This window comes from Rhyacophila brunnea, unplaced genomic scaffold, assembly GCF_057557595.1.
Source record: "Rhyacophila brunnea isolate RB1 unplaced genomic scaffold, BYU_Rbru_1.0 scaffold_1, whole genome shotgun sequence".
NCBI classification, from domain to species: domain Eukaryota; kingdom Metazoa; phylum Arthropoda; class Insecta; order Trichoptera; family Rhyacophilidae; genus Rhyacophila; species Rhyacophila brunnea.
In genome coordinates this window covers 13,947,047-13,970,430 of record NW_028232751.1, presented here as the reverse complement: position 1 = coordinate 13,970,430, position 23,384 = coordinate 13,947,047, and the positions used below count along the sequence as shown (strand labels likewise).

At 33.0% G+C, this 23,384-nt stretch overlaps 1 protein-coding gene across 1 annotated transcript in view; it reads right to left on the bottom strand.

The window, feature by feature from the left end:
• The window catches only part of LOC147079484 (discoidin domain-containing receptor 2-like), a 782,269-nt gene that overhangs the window by 85,274 nt on the left and 673,611 nt on the right, over positions 1-23,384 (bottom strand). The window contains exon 8 of the mRNA XM_085941474.1: positions 13,726-13,957. Coding sequence (XP_085797600.1) covers positions 13,726-13,957 — 232 coding nt within the window. The remainder of the gene's footprint in view (positions 1-13,725; positions 13,958-23,384) is intronic.

The following is a 23,384-nucleotide window of genomic DNA, read 5'->3' as shown; positions in this document are numbered from 1 at the left end:
GTTGCAACTTGCAATTATCTCAATGCAACTGGCAACATGTTTTGGCGATTAGGACCTTAACAACAGTTACTAACAACACAGGTAAGCTATCATCGTATTCATTGCAATGTTATAATTAATTACTAAATAATGTGTAAGTGATTTGCTTGAATGACTGGCGTAGGCAATAAAAATGCGTTTTCTTTCTGGTCTTATTCAGCTGGCTGATAAACTGAAGCAGAGTATATTATTTTTAAATTCGCATGATGTAATCAAAGAATAATTCGAGTTTTCTGAAACCCATTATTTGAAGAATAACCTACTACATCATTATATATGAATTATTTATGTAAGTATGTGATATTCTAAGGATTTTACGTCTATATTGAATTACCTACCGTAGGCATACACGAATGAAAAAGAAAAATTCCAATCACTTAAACATGTTATATAATATACTGATGAACTGCGATGAAATGACTCTTGAACTGACGTTTGTTTCTAATTAAAAAATAGGTTGACAAACATATCGAAATATTAAGATTTCTGTACTACAATGCTACCCTGCTTGCAACAGTGATGCGCTCTGCAATAATTATATTATGCACAGACGTAAAGTGAAATAGTTTTAGGCAGAGGGCGTCATTAAAATATTTGAAATAAACCCTCAAGTGCAGGAACTGCGACATTCTCAAGTCGATAGAATGATTAATGTCGTTTTTAACTACATTATAAAACATGGGCTACTCCATGGCTGCCAAATGACGTTGTTTGCCTAGAGAGAGTAATTAAATTATATGAAAATGACAGTCTGCCGACCAGGGAACTCAGAAATAACGGGAACTGAAATACATAACGGGTAAGGCGATAGCAGGTAACCGACTCGAGTAAGGAAGAATCCGGGTTAAACTTACACACATGTCAAGAATACGTTTTACGTCGAATACTGAAAACTGCTCTCGGTTTATGCATTTACGCTGATTTAATGTTGGTGTATTACACACACTATTGCACGTGCATAATGCGTGCTTCATTTTCGTAGGACTCTCACACATTCAAAAGCCTGCATCGATATACGGAGTATTGAATATATAGCCTATCTGTTCTGTGCTGCCGACAGATATTGTGGTTTTCTGGTCGGTTTTTGCTTATATTATGTGCGCCCAATATAAAATTTATTCAATTAAATATAATAGAATCTGTTATGGTCAATTCACTGCTGGATCAATACCTCCCATAGCCCCCTCCACTCTTCGCAGTCCCTAGTCCTTTACTGCCACGTACATCCACTAAACTTTATGAATGAACTTATCAAATAGCACCATACAACGACAACATCACGTCTCGCTTGCGCTCGAAGAATGAGATAATATGAGAGAGAGTCTGTTTACCTGTAAACAGTTATTATCGTAATAGTTTAAAATACACGCTCTTGGTGCAAGTAAATCCATGCACGTGTACAGGCGCAAAAATCTCCCGCGGACACACCGATACTTGCGAGTATTGATACCTTTATTTCGATACGATACCGATATTATATCGAATTTTTTTCTTTCGGTATGACGTCCCTAAACACGATTAGGTATATTTTTTTTTATAAAATGCTATTTTATAAGTTGTGTTTTGAGGGGACCCAATGTATATTAATTAATCACAGGTTTCCTTTAAGAATACATACATTGTCTCTCTTGTTAAGTTTACACGTACATAGTAGTTGTGATTAAAATTTCAGGAAGATTTCCCGACATATGAAATGTGAGGCATTTCCATTTTAAATCAACGTTATCTTCTTGGTAGGAGAATTCTCATGAGATGATTGGAACGAGGGATAATGTTATGTTATTTTGTCAAATAATTACAAAGTCATAACAAAGTAGTTAAAAATATATTATACAATGATTATGTATAATGGTTGGTTTTCGTTTAATGTGCAAGTAATAAATAAATATGTAGTACATACCCAATAGCATTGAGTAAACAAAACAGCAATACATAGTAATGTTTTCTTTTTTCCAAAAAAAAAAAAAACAGTTACAAATCTCATTTTATTCTCTGTCCAACCACTGTTTCTCAAAACACTCGAACAAGCCCGCACTGAATCCGAAGTAAGTATCTACCAATGATTTACTTACCGAAGGATTACGAAAGTTCGAGCGTACAAAATCACACATTGCAAAAGTAATATGATTTTTACCACGTTTTTATTAGCTCGTATTCTTGTTTGTCCAGTACACATTTTTTCTTGTGTGTCCAGTCCTAGCAACTAAATTATTAATATATACGTGCGTTACTATGGACATCAATATGAAATGTCAAAATGACATTTCAGTAATCTATATTTATTCAGTGTTTCTATCAAGTACAACAAAAAGTATTTATTAATACATAGAATTGTCAAGTTTATATGATTCAACAGGAAATTTAAAAACGTGGTAAGTACATAAAATGTTCTTTTTATCTTGTAATTATTCTAATTTATTTTCAGAATCAGTTGTAAATTATTTTTAGGCGATATAAATTATGTATGACTAAAATTGAATTGTAATTAGCATAATATACAGAGAAGAACAAAATAAATTACAATTTTTGTATTTTTACATAACAGATATATTTTCGTTGAACTACAGTAGAACCTCGATATAACGGACTAATGTGGATGAGACACAAACAAAATCCTGTTTGAACATATATTATTTTGAAAAAAACACTTTCTGATAGAGTATATAATAACCAATAGAAAAAATCTTTTTTTGAAAAAAGTAAGTCACCCCGACGGGGAATCGAACCCTGTATCTCCCGAGTATACGCCTCATCCGTCGCATTAAGCCATTATGCTACGGCGTGACATACTAATAGCGAACAAATTTTAACTATTGGTCAATTTCTATACCTACCCATCAGCGTTCCTCCGTCGGGGTGACTTACTTTTTTCAAAAAAAGATTTTTTCTATTGGTTATTATATACTCTATCAGAAAGTGTTTTTTTCAAAATAATATATGTTCAATAATCAGAATGATATATTCTTAAATCTTGTGAATTATTCGTTGAATAAAAGAAATAGTTAATTAAAAATCCTGTTTATTTGTCTTCGGATGATATATCCAAACACACCCGTTATGGAATGACGTTAATGTTCGATGTCTACGTGCTTACTTTCGGTAACGTTTGCACTTTTGAATTAGTGTGCTGTTTTTTTATAAACAACTCTCTAAAATTACGAAAATGCGTGTAATAAAGTTGAATTTCGTTATCTAACGAATAGTCAATACATGTTATTCGATTATCATGTGCAGAACATTGTTCACAAGCGGTGACACTTGGATTTAAACAAACATAATATTTTTTTGATAATGTACCTAATAATGAAGTTACTTGATTAATCTATTTTGTGTCGAGATGCAAAGAAGCTCTTCATCAGTCCAAACATGATCATCATCAGTTTTTATATGTTGGTAAAGTAGTAGCAGTTCATCCCAGTTCGATTCCTGGTTCAGAAAAATTTTGTTTGATTCAGAGTAAACACTAGTTGAGCGATTGGAAATTAACATTTTTTTTACACGTGGAAAGTATTATTACCTTGTTTGTATGTTTGTTTTTATATAGCTTAATATAATTAAAAGTGATTTAATATCTAATCCAGATATCCCGGAATGGATTACGCGGAAAGAATATAACATGGAAACCCAGGATTACATAGTACACTAGTTCAAAAAATATTCATACAAAAATTTAAATAATTCTTCTTAGTATTCATATATATTAATGGTGGTGCTCTCTGGAAATGTTGATACAACCCGTCAATCATTACTGAAGATCTTCAAAATAAAATAAATATCGAGACATAAACTAATTATCTACAAAAAGTGGATTTCTTAGTGTTTGATCTAGTGGTGCGGATTGTTTGGTAACTACGTGCCCCAATTGAAAACAAGCGATGCATTTCTTCTCGTTCAATCGCAGCTACAGCAACTCGTGCGAAAGAATTTTCTTACACGATTTGTTTTCCAGAAATCTGCCATGTTATTTTTTGTGGAACCACTTGAAATGTAAATGGAAAACAGTATTCACCACGGAGCTTGATCTTGGATACTCAGCTACGTATTTTTTTCAATACCTATATACGAGGTGTACCTAAATGAGAACTTGGCCATTTTTTGTGGTATTAATCCGTGTGTCACTGATAACTATTTTAGGAATCAGGAGCCTCAGTTGTTTGTTTTCCTAAGGTCAGTGACGTTCGAAGTGCCGCCCTTAAGGCCGATTAAGAATGTCACCTCTTTCATTTTTAGTCTCAGATAGTATCAAAAATTGTTAAGTAGGTAGGTAGATACATATTGTCGGCTATATTAAACAAACAAATCGTCAGCTGAATGTGGAACGATTCTACATTCGATTTTTTTAGAAGGGAGTTCTTTAAAACAATCTACTTCAATTATTATTTATTATTTATATAAATAAATGTATAAGTACATCTTTAGTAGAATAGTTGATGAATAAAATGACGTATACATTTGTTTATATAAGAAATAAATAACTTAAGTAGGCTGTTCCAAAAAACACTTCTGTAAAATATTTCAATTGTGAGTTAGTGAATAGTTCTGCATTCAGCTGACAACAAAAATCTTTAAAATACTTACATACACACCTAGGATTAGAGCATTTTTACAAACATACTCTAAAATAACGGTGGTTTTAGTTAGATACGTGGAGATCTGGAGTTCTGACAAGTTTGGAGGCCCCATTTCGATTTATAAAAAAAAATAAGATGTTGCTGCCTACTTTCCAACGAAGCGACCGCATCGTAGGTTTGATATAAAGCCGACAGTGCTTTCAAATGTTGTAATGATTTTATTAGATTTTTCATTTGAAACCTTTTATAATGTACCGCCCATAAGTAATGCACGACCTGCCTACCCTTATGGGACCTCATTGCCTAAGGTCCCGAACGCGAACGGAAAGCATTTCAGTTTAATTTTTTGGAAAACTTAAATTATATGAAAGTTATCGTACGCCTAAATTCAAACTGAGTATAATATAATATTAGTTAACTTTTAACTTAACTAAACTTAATATAGTTTTTTAATGACTGAAAGGTATTATTGATATATCACATTAGTTAACTTCAAAAATTATTTAATGATTTTATTTATATACATTATTTAATGATCTATTATTAGGGTTTGACGATGTGTATCTTCGCTTACTGATAGTATTATTGGTGATAGGGGTTTTTTACAAACACTTCAACTATTCATAATTTGTTTACTTAATAGGTGGGTGATAAAGTTTTTACCTACTTTATTGTATTAATTTATTATATAAGTTAGAATTATTTGTATTTGTTGTCAGTGTTTATTTACCTTTTGGTCAGTGCACATACTGCCCGAATATGCCAAAAGGCAAAACCCTGGTCACAAAAAACGACTCAAATGGAATATTATGAAACGGAAGCCAATTAATAAGTACAATGTACCTATTAAATACGCCAAATATGATGTGGGAATAACAATCTATTTGTCTGTCATACCGAAATCACTATTTCACCATCCATCATCCCTGTAGCAGAGGTGATATTGTATATTAACAATAACACGAAAGCGATGTCAATCTGTAAGAGACGGCACCAGGTGCTAAGGATCTGGGAGGGATTTCCTTAAAATTTGACACTTCCAAAATAATTACTCATTTTGCGATTAATGAAATGGCCGCCAGGCACCTGGTACTGGAGCGTGACACTTCCTAAATAGACTGAGGGAAATCTGACAATCATCCATCATTGTGAGTTCCCAACTTGACTGGCATTAAAAGAGGTTCAACACGGTCGCTTCCTCAGTGCGTTGACACTTTGACGTACAATACGTTGTGGCAATTAATTAATTGTTATATTATATTCGTCATTATTAACAATTTTATCATTTTAGAACCAAGATGCATATAATGCAAAGTTACGTTTAATTGAAATAACATTAATATAATATGGATAATACAAAAGTCAAAAATACAATGAGAGTTGCAATATTCTTAATTAGTAATGGCACAAAAGTATACACATCGTACAAAATAAATTAAAATAATAATTGAATAATAAAAAACATAAATGATTTAATCGCTGTTTTAGCAGTGGTTAATTCACCAATTGTTATACAGAATACATTGTAAGGTATATTGTAATTTTGTTGGATTTAGAAAATTTGAGGTGTCATACTGCGATCGCAAACATTTCTTCACATAGATTGTCCGACAGTTTAATGAGATTTTTTGAAATATTTTATTATTTAATTCTCCGTGGGTCTCTCTCACTCGGCTGGTAACATTTTGCGTTACACTTGAAATTTGTGCACGGAATTTTATTTTAATGCCAATGTCACGGCGAGCGGTAAAACATATAAGTACATGTTAAAATGAAATTTAAAAAGATAATATTATGATTCCCTCTAGGTACAGTGAAAGCTATCGGTTCATAATCTTCTTCTTCCTCATGTCACATTTCCAAGCGATATTTGGAATTCGTGAATATATTAGCAATGCAAGTTTTCATTTATTTACTAGCAAGAATTTAGTTGGTTGCTTGCATTTTTGCATTATACAATGATTTCATGCAGAGCATTTCGTTGAAAGATTTCTTCACTAGAGCACGTAAATTTTATTCCTACATGATAATATTTACGCTAATTTACACGCGACATGCGCCAGTACCAGTGGCGTGCAGTAGTAATAGGCTATTACAAAAAGGTTACGTGTATTTAATCAACGACAAAGAAAAACAGATTTTATCGTGTACTAAATTGGCCGTGGCAGACGGTGCGGGTCGAATGTGCATAGTAGATTTTTTTTTATAATTTATTTTTTCTTTGGAAATGTGAAACACAAAATTCATACCTTGCACGATTTTGAATATGTTCAAAATATATCAAGAAAATTTATTTGCATGTCAGGAAAATAAGTTTTCTTTCTAAATTTATTTGGTTGGGGAGCACATTATACGCCAGATATTAATATGATACCAGGTTTATTTCAACATGATACTTAAATCTAAAATCAACGAATATAGTGATTAAAATACTGTGGCGCATTCCAAGAGTTAACTATCTCGAGATATGAACTATCAAATGTACCGTTTCTTAATGGTAACCGTGCTAAATAAAGAAATTATATTTTGGGTAATGGAGATTTTTCTTCGGTCGTATTACTCGTATTACATGCCCACATCCTGTCAAGTATCATTGATTACATGAAATATTTTTAACAAATTGCAAAGTTAATGTATCTTTTTAAAATGTATAGTAATATGTATGCAATGTAATATATATTATAATACAACAATAATTACTTACTTCGATATAGCGAATAAGTACATAATTTTAGCTCGATGACATTTTTTTAAGTAATCCAAAGTGAAAAAAAATGTAAGTGGTATTGCGCATGACTGGAGGTGTTAAGGTGATACATCAGTGAAACGGCAAATAATTTTCAACTATACGCGCGACGAAATTTTGGACTCGCTCGCATTCTGAGAGAGAACGTCGACCTGGAAACACGTCACTTTGTTTCGTGATGGCGACGGGCGTATTAATTCTTAAATCGTGTAAAGATGACTAAAAACGTTACCCATTTACTTTAAAAAGAATACATGTCAAAGAATACATTATTATTGTTACTAATAGAACACGTTAAAGTGCCCACCACCACCCGTCATATATGCACAAACGGTTGTACTAATAGAACAATATACAGAACATAAAATGGACGTATGTTGGATTTATATGACAAATTATATTTCGTTCGGCATGCATCATTTGCACCGCGACCCGCAATCCGTGCATCGCCTAGCCACGATCTTTTTAGACCGTGCCTCAACTGAGGTACAACCTTAAGCGTTAACTTGCAATAATTTAGATAACTGTCTGGTATACTTACAGAATTGGTCGATAAAATATATTGTGGAGTTAACTGGTTAGAATATAGCTGTATGAGTGATATATATTATTAATGTACATTGTAGTTAATTAATTTAATGCAGTATTAATCGCATCTTATAATTAACGCCACTGCCTGAAAGATAGATTAGTCCATAGCATAACGAATAGCCGCAATGTAATGTTGCGTTTGCCATTAAAATGGCGGACAATCCACAATGTCACCAACAACAATAATAATTATTCTGAATCCGCAATCCACGTCTGGCGCAGTGGGAAACCTTTCATCCAGAATGTGAATAATTGAATTAATATTTTGTATTGATGGATTCGCAAACGATTGTGTTGCACGTGTTACTTTCCCAGCCGACAATAAAATTTCAATTATGGATTATTATTAATAACCCGAACAAACGTGGTTTGTCGGAACACGCAGCTGTGCAAGGTATATTATGCATATTATTCAAATCCAATTTCATTCCATGCACTGGGAAACATTCCGTTCATACTATGAGAAAAAAGATTACCTACGGATATTTTTTTAAAATAATTCTGAATGATCTGCTAATTTTCAATTCACAATAAGTAGGTCTACACATTAGTGGCGTGCGGTTCATAGATGCTGTAAATAAATAGCATCATCAGAAATAATTAATAAATAGTATTGAGTATGTATTATTTACAGTACAATTATTATAATAGCTTTGAATTTTTATATACTTAGTTGTTTTTTTTATTATTACTTATTAAATTTACGAATATAATAAATATAACGTACTTATTTATTAATTATCCGGTATTGTTCCCTATGGGAGAAAATGTGATTATGTGACTTGCTAGTGCGTAGTGAATTTAATATTACATAAAGTGGAATATTACCATCATACGTCACTATTAACTATTAAAAGAGTTATAAATTAACTTAAAAATTTGCCCACCTACAAACAAGAAATGAAAGCAAATGCTACATTATTTGTTTTTAAATTCTACTATCTTCGTGTAGTAATAGAGTTAAGTATTAACGATACTAGAAAAATATATTTTAAATTGAAATAGTGTGTGACTAACAATTTTACATATTATACTTTCACATACCTACCCCTTCTGATTTTAATATATATTATGATATACGTTTATAGTACTCATAAATATTGTTCTTTGATTAAAACTGTAGGTAAATATTTTAATATAGGTACCTACTTGTTGATTAAAATAAAATTCATTGTAATTTATAAAAAGTTACAAAATACCCAAATAGAAACATTTTACAATCGAAAAAATCGCTACACGATTCTGTTAATATTGTATTTATTTAGAGTTTTTTCAATGTATTAAATACGTTTAGACAAGTCGAGAGTTAAAATGTAACAAACTTAAAGAAAACACATAGTTTAATATCTGTGAATATTTTTTATATCATTGAACGGAAATTTACCAATAGAGAATTTATTTTATAAAATTATTACGAGGAAATTTAGTACTTATAAAAAAATATATATATATATATTCCGGGTATTGAAATAACAATACCTATTAATATTAATTCAATATTTAATACGAATAAAGCATTGGTTATTAATATATTATAATATTTGATATAAGTACTGGAAATTATTGACACTAATCCATCCGTTGAAATGGAGGAAGTCCGTAAATTTATAATCGTAATTGCAAATGTTTTAAATTAAAATCGCATTAAAATGATTGCATTTCAAATGATGGCACACAATTTATATGGAGCGAAATCAACGTGCATAATTATCATTAATAATTAAATTAATTTCACGTGCAACTTCATCGTGATTGTTTGTTAATTTTTTTGAAAAATTGATTGACGCGGATGACCGTGATGGACAATATAATGATTTAAACTATTTAAAGGGCTTTAATCAGCGAACACATAATGGGAATGGGAATACCTAACGGACGTGGAGTAACAGGCAGCCGATCTCGACTGTGAAAGAATAGGTATGGGGTAAACTTAAACACGTGTCAAGAATACGTCATTCTAAGCTTGTCCTTCGTTCTGACAAGTGCTCATTCAATATTCTTGTATTTGAAGGTTGCAACACACACTATTGCACGTCTATAATGTGTGTTTCATTTTCGTAGGACACTCACACAATCAAACCCCTGCTTCAAAATTTATCGGGGTATAGTCTATTTGAATTCTTTTCTGTGGTATTGACATTAGTTTAGGTACAATTTAATAAAAGAGCCAGTAACTAGGTAGGTAGGTAATAATTAAAACGTGTATTCAGTCATTGTTGTTAATAATTCAACGTTTGAGGTTAGCGACGTTTTTGTGATTGGTTGGTTTTGATGAAAACTCGACTATAATAAAGTTACGATGTTAGTGCTAAGTATTGATTATTTTTAAATGTAAGGTGGTTACGTATTTGTAGTAAATGAAGATTTTCGATTGGATATTTTGTTTAATTAATGCAGCGATTTCCAAACTGGGAGGCGCGGAGTGTTGCAAAGGGAGGCGCGAAAAGTTTAACACAAATGCAGCCACATGATTGCAGTTTGCAAATGCATAGTTTATAAAGAGCCTGGGGCCCGGGCATGACAGACATCACAAATTTAATCTAAAAGTTTTAAAAAAGTCACCTGCGGCGCTACTTTGTTTCAAGACTATTAAATATTTTAAATATTATGTAGTTATGCATTGCAATTTGATGTGATACCCATATGATGATTGCTATAGGTACTTAAATGATAACTCCCGTGTATAATTTAGGAAACACTACTTTAGAGCACCACACTGCCCTTAACGTCAGCGATAGGTAGATGGGCCCGCCAAAGTGGGGCCCATGATAGAATTCATTTGTCAATGAACGATGATGAATTTGGATTGACTACTATTGAAAAGGAAAAAAAATGATAGAATTATCATGCGATAATTCATTGAAACAAAAACCCTAATTCAATTTTGATTGAACCGAAGTGAAGAAATAATATAATACTTTATCAGGAAAAGCAATGTAAGTTGTAAGTAAAGTAGGTGCTGCTATACCATTCGTAACATCATATTTTTATACGAAACGGGATTTTCTGCATTAGCTGCAATGAAATCCAAATATCGAACCCGTTTAGTAGAAAAAGAGCACCTTGCGCTAAGAAACAAGCAAATGCAACGCATGAAAAACAAATTAATTTAAAAACGAATATAATACAAGTACTTAGTAAAATCTTGTTTATTTTAATACTTATTTAAGTTTTTTTTCTTTGTTGTAGTACATTTTTGGCTATTTAAAAGGCTATTTGTATTATTTAATGAAATATAGGGGGAGGCGCCAAGATTAGATTTTTTTTAAAAGGGAGGCGTAGTAATATTAAGTTTGGAAACCACCGAATTAATGTGTATAAAACAAACATCATTTTTATTAACAGTTTACCATATATTGTATTCGACGTAGGTTTCAGCAATAATTAGCACTACACTCGAAATTAACAGATTCGTGACGCGGCCTGACTATAGTGGATTTTGTTTTAATGTTATTTTTTCACATTTTATCGTATTTTCACATCATAATAAGACAATAGTGCGGTTGGCAATAGGTACCTACTGTTTTTTCCCCACACTTTACTATGAGTAAGTGTAAAGTACAATTAGTTGAAATATTACATTACCGCTAATGAAATACTAATTTATTAGGTTGAAATAATTGTCTAACATGAGAGATTTCCACAAGATGGCGTGATAAAGAGAAATGAAAATAAAATGGCCAACCCGTATGTTGGGTCGGTTCTCTCCCCTACATGGTTGTAATGGCTGTTTCATTGTCACACGAATTGCCGTAGAGAGAGCGTTTTTAACTTTATTAAAAAATGCTTTGACACCGACCGCGCTTTTTCTGCCGCTCTATTATGATAATGAGAGTGTAATTAAAAAGGCTCAGCCCGGAAAATGATTACAATTTGATTTAAAATGCCCTCTGATGGGTTTGTTTTTGAGAATAATGGTGATAAAACAGAATAATTTAGTAACAACATGATACAGGGTGAGACCATACTACTTATGGCTATGTACCTATGATAAATAAAGTTTTGTCACACGCTTTTACACATGTAAATAAAAGTGCGTTGGTAATTAAATTTAATTATGTTTGAATAAGTTTTAATCAGGGCTTCAAACCGTTAGTCGAACTCGGTTATTACGATCTCGGACATAGCGAGATCTCGAATATAACGAGGAAACATTCGTTGACATTTTAGTTTATGATTGTCTCCATACATTTATTCACTTTTATAACGAGCTACTTATCGGTTATACCGAGCTAAAATATGGTCAAAAAGTTCTTAAAACTGTTAAATGTGTCGATTGTTTAAAAACATTTCGACACTAAGCAATAAAATCCGACCGGATAGGATGCCGCCGGAATCGGATTAAGTTTATGATACTAGTTAGGTGTCTAAGTACCTACCTAATTGGTGTTTTCGCCGACAATATATTGAAAAAGTATACACGCATATGGTAGAAATTGCATGTAAAAAATCCAAGGTTTGTGAAGACACTAGGTGCCTACCAGCATTCATTATAATAAACAACTTCTTGTGTGGTTTATGAATGCCATGCTTCTTTAAAAATTCTAATTGTGTATTTTTGTTTGAATTGCGACTTTTTGTGTTATGTGACCTCTCATTTAAAAATACGTATTATGTGATATAACGAGCAAATTCAGTCGGTTCCATCTTCCTCGTAATAACCAAGTTCGACTGTATATCGGTTCGGTTCCGGTTTTCGTTCGGAAAAAAAAACGGTTTTTCCGGTTTTAATTTATTCCGGACTGATTAATTTTTAAATGGTTTTATTTGTATTAAAAAAATATTTTCGACCACAATTTATAACATTTTATGGTACGTGATAGCCACGGTCCGAAATCAATGGTTTACTGCATCGCACGGTCGTAACCGTATTTTTTTTTTAAAATAATATTATTATAAATTATAAGAATTAATTATAGATGTCGAGATGCATCACGATAACTGAACGATAACTGAAGTGGGGAATATGATCATGTTAACGCACGTGTTTGTACATGTACCGAACCGAAAAAATCGATAATTTTCTTTGGTTTGGTTTCGGTTTTCGTTCCGACAAAATTAACAGTTTTTCCCGGTTTTCGGTTCAGTTTCGGTTCGATGCCCTGGTTTTAATGATTGAAGCGAACTTGATCAGTATTATAAACTTATTTGTAAACTATACCCACAAAAAATACTCGTGCATGAATACTCGTTTGAAACTTAATAATGCAAGTCCCCAAATATTGCTGTTAAATTCTGAGCGGTTTAATAAAAAACAATAATCTACGAGACTACGCGTCGATACTTTCGATGAAAATGTTGACATTTTTCCGCAAACATAGCCAACTTGTCTATTTGTAAGTGCGTTTGTACATGATTTCCATCTGAATACGGGAATTTGTATGTAAATATTTAAATGTTAATTATCATAAACCGTTTTAATATGACAAATATGTATAATGGTCTGAACTAGATACTTATTAATTATTATTGTGTAATTTTTCTAAACATGTATAAGGAGGTCGTTGGGAGTAGTTTTATGCATTACGGACGTAATCTAAAAACCAAATTTAGTAATTATATAACATTAATTTAAATTAGAATGATAGTTAGAAGTCTTATGTTGATGGCATTTGAAAGTCACTCTGATCATATTAATTATTCGAAAAATTCCGTAATGAACAACAAGGATTCATGAAAAGACCCTGTGGTGTTCATATATAATATACCATAGAAAGAACGAACATAGACACAGAAACGAAGAAGACGTACAATTATTTAAAACTATGTATGACTAACCTCTTCTCCATTCAGGTCCCTGTATCGCACCCATTTTCCAAGTCTTGGTCTCCAGTACTCCAGCATGTAAGCCTCCGCGAATTCTTGGCCTTGTCCATTGCCAAACCGCCCCTGAGAACCACTTCCTGTGATGAGGTGCACCCTGCCGAGGTCTACTTGCAGCCATTCACTCGCTTCTGCTGTCACTTGACGTTTAGGGCACCAAGCGCCTCCGAGATGTTCACTACGCAGCCTGGAAAAGAAGATAAATAACATTTAGATTATTCATCATCGTCTAGAGTTGTAAATTTTTCCTGAGACACGTATATAATCACTTGATATTGGTAATCGAGAGTTCCTTGCCCCAGGCATTTTTTAGCTCTTCCTGCCAAAAATTATCCCCTCAAAGCAGAGGGTTGGAGTGGACCCTTTTTTGAGTTGCTCCGCTCCAGATCCGCTCCTGGACTTAATTCTTGCTCCAGGGTCTGCTCCGCTCCGGGTTTAATAGTTATTATGTATATAAATGTTAAAAAATAAATAAGTAGTTTTGAAGTAAAGTAAGTATATTATTCGTCATTTTCATTAATAATTATATTTAACAATATCCGACAGCAAATCGTCTTTCGTTATCTGCTATTTCTATAAAAAAGTGAGGTTATTTATCACTTGACAGTGTTGCCGTATTTCAAATAATTCCAGTGTTGCTAAGTGTCAAATTTATAATATTTTCATGGATTTTAAGACGAAATTTAATAATAAAAAAACATCCGGAGTAATGGAGTGCTACATATTTTCGGTGCTCTGGCTCCGCTCCTGCTCCGGGGAAAAATCCCATTGCTCCACTGCTTCGTGCTCTTGCTCCGAGCTCTGCTCCAACGCTCTGTCTCAAAGTTGTCAGGTTTTCTGCCCAAAATGGAAATTCTACCCAGAATCCAGCTCGAAAACTTTTATTGCTCTCCTCCGTTCAGAATCCAAGGTGCAAGCTTTTTTAGTGATTCATTAAAAAAACCCTTTGAAGCTGTCAAGTTTTTTGACCACAATGAAAATTCGGCCCACAAACTAGTTTTCTCCCAAATTCACCAGTACCTCACCTCACCTTTTGAAATCGTTTCAAAAATACATTTTTTTCTTGACCGTTTAACTCTCATCGTCAGATTTACTTTTTTTTCTAATTTTACCTGGTCATAATACGTTTCGTTCAAATAATTTAAATATTTAGAAACAGTTGAGGAAACGTTGAGATTCATCTAGGATCCAGGGTAAAGTCTTTTTTTCCGGGACGTTCCTAGCTAAATTGGACAACCCTAGTGACTACTTGGAAACTTCCGAGGAAACTGACTTTGTAAGTATCTTTAATTTTTTTTCCTGCAGAATCCATCTACATTCAGCTAGTAGTTAGATAATAGGTACGATATTTCTCAGAAGAAAGGATTAATCCTTCCAATAAAATAAGCGTACCGTAATCCCAGATCTCACGAAGCCTTAAAAGCAATAATGACAGCTGATTTCGAGTTTTTATGACTCCAATATGCCACGCCAAATAAACTTTACGGAGTCGGTAGCTCTACTGGAGTACTGACTACTCTGTTAAATGAATTGAGGCACTAAACACACATGTGAAACATCTTAAATGGATTAAGTCGATGCATGACACACACAACTTTACGAGAATAGTTCGCAGAGAAATTACATATAAAAAATATAATACAACATTATTTTGTTTCACAGGGATTGATAAATACATGATAACATTATTGATACATCTGTGGGAGGAATTTTATCATCAAACTTGGAAGAAAATTGTGTATCTTTAAAATATCAGTCATCGTTGTTTTATATCATAATAAGTATTCTAATAATATTTGAATTTAGCAGAAATTTGAATAAAGCACTCCTAATATTTTTGTAGATATTGTGTCACCTTTAATGATAATTATTTTTAGTTACAGGATGTGATTCTAGGAAGGAGATACATCGAAGTTAACGGCCTCACCAAATCACATCCGCCACGCACCACACCCGGTCTTAATCGGACATGCAATGGAATTCTACGTTTGTCGTGAAGCATCATTTTTTATGACTGGAAATGTCTCAGGAGCCGTTAACCAAGGTCGCCATGCACTTAAATGTACTTTGCCTGAGTTTATACGACTTTATGGCAGTGGTTCTTAACCTTTTCGAAGTCACGGTGCACTTTTGATCATAAGAAAAAAATGCGGTGCACCAAAATCAAATGGTCAGAAAACAAAGAAAAATATGCGTACATAACTTTTTATTACAAATTAAACATATCGATTCGGAAAAATCTAAATCACATTAGATCTTTCATAATTTAGCGAATGAATTTTTCGGTTTTCACTATTTCGCGGATTTTTCTGCTTTTATCATTTTTTTCGCGGTGCACTTGCAACAAGCTAGCTGTACATCAGTGCTCCGCGGTGCATCGGTTAAGAACCACTGCTTTGAGGAGTGCTCGTGGAAGAGTGGAGCAATATTTATATTTTTACTAAGTACCTATGTTGTTAGTTGAAATTTATTGAGGTTATTTTATTTTTAGGGCGCAAATCAGTCAGCGCCTTAGGTCTCCAACTTCCTAAATTCGTCACTGTCTAAACTCTAACTAAATGATACAATAATTATGAGGCGTTTATAAAACTTAACAAACACTTATTATATTGTTACCAATTATTTGTTTATTGGATTTTGCTCAACATACTTACTTACAAACTTCATAATGCATATCATTAAATATGAGACCGAATAAATTAGTTATTTCTTATTAAAAATGGCTGTCATGTCACATCATAAAACATAACACGCACATCCTCGCGTCCAGAAATGTCCAACATTCGCTAGCATATCCGCCCGAAATGAAAGATCACAACTCAACCGAAATATAAGCATATTATTTCAAGTGCTTATTTTTCTACTTTAGAGTTGCAGTAACGTACCTAGCTGTTTACAATAAATATTCATAAATTTAAATTAATTAATTAAAATAGGCTATGGATGTCCCACCCAAGTCGAGTCGGAAACGGTACAATTTATCATCTATATTTTTTTCGAATACCTGCGTATATTATGTAATAAAATAATGATAATTAAAAATAAATCCGTTTCCTTTAGTAGGTATATGGATTCCTATATTTTTGATATAATATATTGTAATGTTTTACGTTTTATATTATAAAATAATTTTCTACGTTCTGTGATGACATTCTTATCGTTGCAAAATACCTCAATACTATGTACTCGTACATACTCTCTTCATCTGAGGACCGTCATCACTAGGAATAGGTACTGCGACTTCTTATTCTATTATTCGTTTTGTGGTAGATGTTATCGGTGTTTAGTGAATTTCTTTAGTTCGGTGATTCGGGTTTTCACCCTTTTTAACAGGATATAAATAAAATACTGGAGCTACCAAATTAAAGCCGCAAAGTAGGTTTCCTAAATATTAATGTGTTAAGGACAAAATAAAAAACCATCTTTATCAAAGGCGGGTTAACAACTACGTCTATATCATACAACATGTATGACAAAATGGCTCGCAGAACCAAACTTCTACATTGTGTCTAAAGTGTACACTGTTCAACCAATGTATGCTACCAGGTCTAACGTATACGTGTAAAACATGGACAGTTAACATAAAAAAAATCCATAAAATAGGAGTAGCACAACATAGCACGGAAAGTTTCATGTTGTTCATAACGTGGTCATACGTCGCTAAGCTGATGAAATGCCAATGGACTTGGACATGTCACTCGGAGAGTGGATAACTGGAGGATAGATGAACTGGCGAAGTTTGCCGAAAGAACTAGAGGCCTAGAAGATTCGAAGAAGTTAAAAAAGGTCTGTATCCATCGGTGGATCGACCCTGCCTGATGATGATCACAATTTAAGTTAGTGTATAGGTGCAAAACACAACGCTGACTAAGAAAACGGTGAAGGTGCACACTTCTGGAAGTCAAATAAGCGAATAAAGCGATTGTTCAATCGAAAAATGACATGGATAAATTAAACTTATATAGTATTTTCCCGTCGGATTATTTATTTAGGTATAACATTTTACATTAATTTGGCGGTTGTATAAAGCAAAACATGGGTTTAATTTTTATGTCAAATTTAATTGTTTATTTTTCACTGCGCCACTGCGTCGTGTCTGGCGAGCAGCCCCGACTTCCGCCGCTCGCGTGAGCACCAAGAAATCTCCAGCGCCGATTCCCAAGAACCGCTCCAACTTCTCAACTAATCCATAAACAATCTTCGTGAGCTGTCTCGGGATATTTGCATTCGCAGCTTCGCACTTCGCCCGAGAGATGTCAGGGGGCGGCCTGACAGCGGGCGGGCCGCAAACCGAATGCGGTTCGTGCATTGATTATATATGATAAAGTGTAGATATGACAACAGCCTTTCAAATATTATAATAAGGTGCCTACCTAAATAAAATAACCGATAATTAAATATTGTATTTTATCGTTAGGTATATTATAACAAAATAATTCTACTCAGCAAATGTTTACACATAAAAAAGACAGAAATGCAGAATGAAGAAATAGAAAAGGGTTGACCTAGGCGAGCGTCCCGTTACCTGCACCTCACTCCACCATTCTACCGCTGCTATCTGATTTTTTTTAATAACACATGATTAGGTTTTATTATGAGCTCTGACTAAGGTCGCGAAATCGACAATGGTGTGATATAACATCGTTGTTATTACACGCCGCTATCAAAAACGTTGCAATGCGTTATTTACGAGAAGCTTTATCGTAATTTTGGAAACGTTTGGAACATCGAGATGCGACCCTACTAATTTTGTATTAAAAGTTTAATCAACAAGCTGTGAAAAAAAACATAAATATTGGTAGTTAGTTTTATGTTGTAGCGGAACAAGCAGTCAGACAGGCGAAATTAAACAAAACCTCCATGTTGTGCTTGGGTATCATGGAAGAGTTACAATGATGAACAAAATGTAAATATTTCGAAATTACAGACAGATGATTGTAAAAGGTATAGATTTTATTTTCCTACTGTTATTAATTCTTAGTGGACATATATGATAGTTAAGTAATTAATTATTATTCATATTATTTTATTCGGAACACATTAAAAACACACATTTCAACTTTAAAGAAACATTAAAAATATATATTTGTGCCGAGCGGGACGCAAAATCGCATCCATCGGATTCCGCCCAATGTGCTTTACCGATTAACAACGTTTAAAAAACCTCATCTAACGCTGAATGTCAAATGATGAAATCTTAGAATTTGTGTATTATTCATTTTAATTATCAATCAAATATGTAATTAAAAATACATTTTTTTAAGAAATCCACCGTCAAAATAAATAAGTATATTATAATAACTTATAAGTACCTACTTATACAATAAACTATAATAAAATAAAATAAAACTAAACCTTACTATTGACCTTTGATCGTACACAATAATTGTACGACAAAGCTAGTATTAGTTAAAATCAGTTTTTAAAGTAAAGTATTTTTTATTCTGTGAATACCTATACAAAAATGAGAAAGTAGAATCTTTATTTATCATACATAATTAACAGATACGAAACATACCTACTAAATGGAACATTTAAACCAACAAACTTCGCAATCCACTTGCTGTGTTTTTTACCAAATGAAGTGTTTCAAATTTTTGTATGAAATACAAATTTAATAATATGGAATATTTGTTAAGTCATAAATTCCCTCTACTTACATTTTTCAAAGTTTTTGACATTTTTGACATCTGGTTTGCTTCGTCTGATATGTAGCAGTAAACAAGAACTAAAGGATTATACAAATTCACTGATCGCCATTTCAATAATATTGACAGTCGCACTGATTTAACGATTTTACACTCGGAAAAAGAGGATTATTACAGTGGTCGCCGACATTTTTACATCGAAAAGACGATGTGTTCAATTTTCATAATTTTATTCATGAAAAAAATGTTAGTAAGTGACGAGAGCACCCGGAACTCGCGAATATACGAGTTGGGACTATAAGATTTTTAAAAAGGAACTAGGTATGTATTTGACTAAAAAGTGTCCGACAAAAATCTTAGCTCATTCGATGAATAGGTATAAGTTAAATCAAGATTATGTCTCCTTACAAATTGGCGTTTTTTAGAAGTGCCACAAACGTCTCTAAAAACGCTGACATACGTGTGAGTCCAGAAAAGTGGCGCCACTTTTCCTTTCAGTAGGTAAGTATGTATTTATGCGTCACCTCAAAATGTATACAAATAGAAAAGCCGGCGCGAGCGGAGGGCAATTCTGACTCTTTACAAAACAATTATGTGGTAGTGCTGTAAGATACATTTTAAATAGTACCTAACCAAATAGTAAGTCCAATTGTTAGTACTCTCATACTGCGAAGGACGGCATTATAATAGATTGTTATTAATGTTATTATAGATCTGTTGCAAATAATAATATAGCACATCAATTAATGTGAGACGCCGTCTATATAAAAATGTATTTACTCGACTATAAGTGTGCCAATATTGTCATTGTTTCCACGCGATCACTCTACAGAGAAAGGCATCTATCCGCTCCCCGAAATAATTTTATAATTTTAAAACCATTTTAATACCAATAGGACATTTTTTGCATCAATTTGTTTGGATAAGGATTGCGGAATATAAAAGGGGAATATGCCACAACCCTGTGTTATCTAAAAAGTAATAACATACTAATACAATTGACAGAACGTATTTGAAGGAGCTGAAAGACGAAGCCCGGGTCGCTAAATCTAATTCTTTTTGGTATAGTATAAAACTAACAACAATTAGAATTTAATACCTCTTAATTTTATTAATAATGTTAATTTTACCTAACTAATGGGGTTTGAACCCGCACGCCATAATTTTTCTTTTCTAGATATACCTATACAATTGGCAATGGTAAAAATATAGTTATTAATTCTAGGCGACGCGTAAAAGTCAAAAGAAAATCAAAAAAAATACCTATATTAATATATTTCTATAGTACCCAAACATGCGAAGGTTAATTTTGTAGGCACAAAGGGATATAAGATTGTTATTCTATACATTGCCTGTTTCGTATAATATATATGAAACTTTTTGTAAAGGTGGACATGGATTGCATGCACGTCACATGCCACTCAGATGCTAAAACGCAACGCAGGCAATTATTTCGGTTCCTGGTACTTAGCCGCTTTGAATCAACGGTGTTCTAAAGCCACGTTTTTAATAAACTTGAACATTTTAATTATTTTAAGTCATTATTGAAGATCGATGAGTTTCTTTTATATTATTTAATATGTGAAGTCAGAGTTCGAAATGGACCAGAGTACACCGGAGCGCAGTTCCGGTAAAATATTCGCTCTGTCTCATGGAGAAAATAACTTTACCGTCTGAGATAGATAACCCATATAACAAATATGTTAATAATATCTTCAGAAAATTGTCGAGCGCTCCGGTTCATAATGGTTTCGTGGTTTGAATGAACGGAGTCTGACAAGCAGGTTTGGTTACAAGCACGTTCATAGCACATGATAATTGTAATTTAATTATTGTATTGGACCAAAACTCATCTATGACATACAGCGGTTATAATCGATTCAGAAGTGCCCATGATGAATTAAAATTATTTACCAACAAATTCAAAAAAAATATTTATTTATTGATATATAATTTTACTCATAAATAATACTTACATAAATATAGCCTCAAATCTTGATACACAATCTTTACAATGAAAAACAAATGTACACTCCAATATAAATAAAATTTTATGAATATAAATTAACAGTGTAGAATGTTAGTCTCCAGAAATTTGTATATAAACATATATATTTATTGTAACACAATATTGGTTATATTGACAACACGTGCTGTTTACTTATTTGTATTGAACGACTAACCAAATAACAATATGCGCATGCGCATGTACTCCTGAGACCGAAATGAATATAATCATAATAATAAATTATGTGTTGCATCGGCGCGCGCAACTTCCGTCACACGCCAAACGTGTTACATCGGCGCGCGCAACTTCGTCACATGCGGATATATTTACCCAAACGCGCCAAAAGAAGTATAACTTCAAAAATATTATGGATAATTTATCCAAATGGACTCTTCAAAACATTTTTATGTGTGCGCGCCTGTTGAGATACTTTTATTTTCTTCACTTCACTATCACGGATCAGCCATAACTTCTTGGCATTATGGGTAGTTGGTAGTATTTACTTACAACACAAAGCGCGACAAATATATATATATATGGTCTATGAATATGATTTTTCTGGAGAGGCACGCAATTCGTTGTAAATAGGTACAAAGTTGCACGGAATCATGCGAAGCAGAACGCACATTCTACTCGGAAATAATTCAATGAGTTTACTCTGCAACTGCCAATTATTCACGTAACGACAGGGCAGCGAGACGTCGAATGCGGGGCCGCGGTCCGCCCACGTGCCGCCTCCGGCCGCGGCCCGCAATTAGCTGCGACACTCGAAGTAACCTAACAGTTTACGAACGATGTAAAACATTTGACATGGCCCAGAAAGATTGAAGTATAAATCAAGTAATTATTAATACAGAATAAATACGATATCCCGACAGTATTTTAATTTTTTATTAATTATCTCCGGATCGTTTTGTAGACGCGTTTTGAAGCCGAAATAACTGTCAACGTAAATAAATCAAATATTACAGACCAGGTAAACGCACATTCAGCTAATTATTTAAAAAAAAATTTAAACGAATTTTATTTTGAGTGCATAATTTCAAAAGCCCACTGCGATATTGAAAAAAAAACAATTTGAAAAACAAAATAATAACAGTTGTATTTGATTACAAAATATATCTCTCATTTATTTTGAATAATACAAATTTAAGAATAATGTGAATTGGTATCTCAGACTAATAATATAAAACGAGTGGCTATTGTTCGGAATAACGAACCTGTGTCTTGCGTATAACGCACAGTAGAACCTCCATTGTATTACTTATTATTAACTTAACTATGAAAATTTTAATGTTATACCATTATGTTGTTTCTCAGAACGGCTACCAAATTTAAACACAACATAGTTAACAACATATTCTATTAAATTAAAAATAATTACCATTAACTTTATTTTTATCACAAAAACAATAAATTTCAGCAACATGTGCTCGCAGTTTTTGAATGAATGTAGTCATTCAAATCGATATTTACCGACGACGTGTATTTAATTCAGCCGTAGAAATGCTATCCTACTCTAGCGCATATTGATGAGATTGGTATCTTTTATCTATATATACCATTTCAAATTAATTACAAAATATTTTTTAAATCATCTGTATCACGAAGTTCAGTCATGAAGTAGTGCTGACAAATATTAAAATAAATAATATTCTGTTTACTTATTTACTTACTTACTTCACCATGTTCGATCCTGGGAGAATTATAGGGGCGCCTCCACTCTGTGGAGGTTGTATTAACAGATTTTTTTTACGAGAAATGGAAATTAGCCATTTGCTCAACCTATTAGGTACATACTAACATACTCTGACTCCAAACACAAATTGAATAACAATATGTGTATTTGCCAGACCCAGGATTCGAACCTGAGACACACGACATTATAAGCCGACGCTTAAACCGCTCGGCCATCGTGAGTGTCAATTCCGTTTAGATAAATAAATTATATTTTTTCC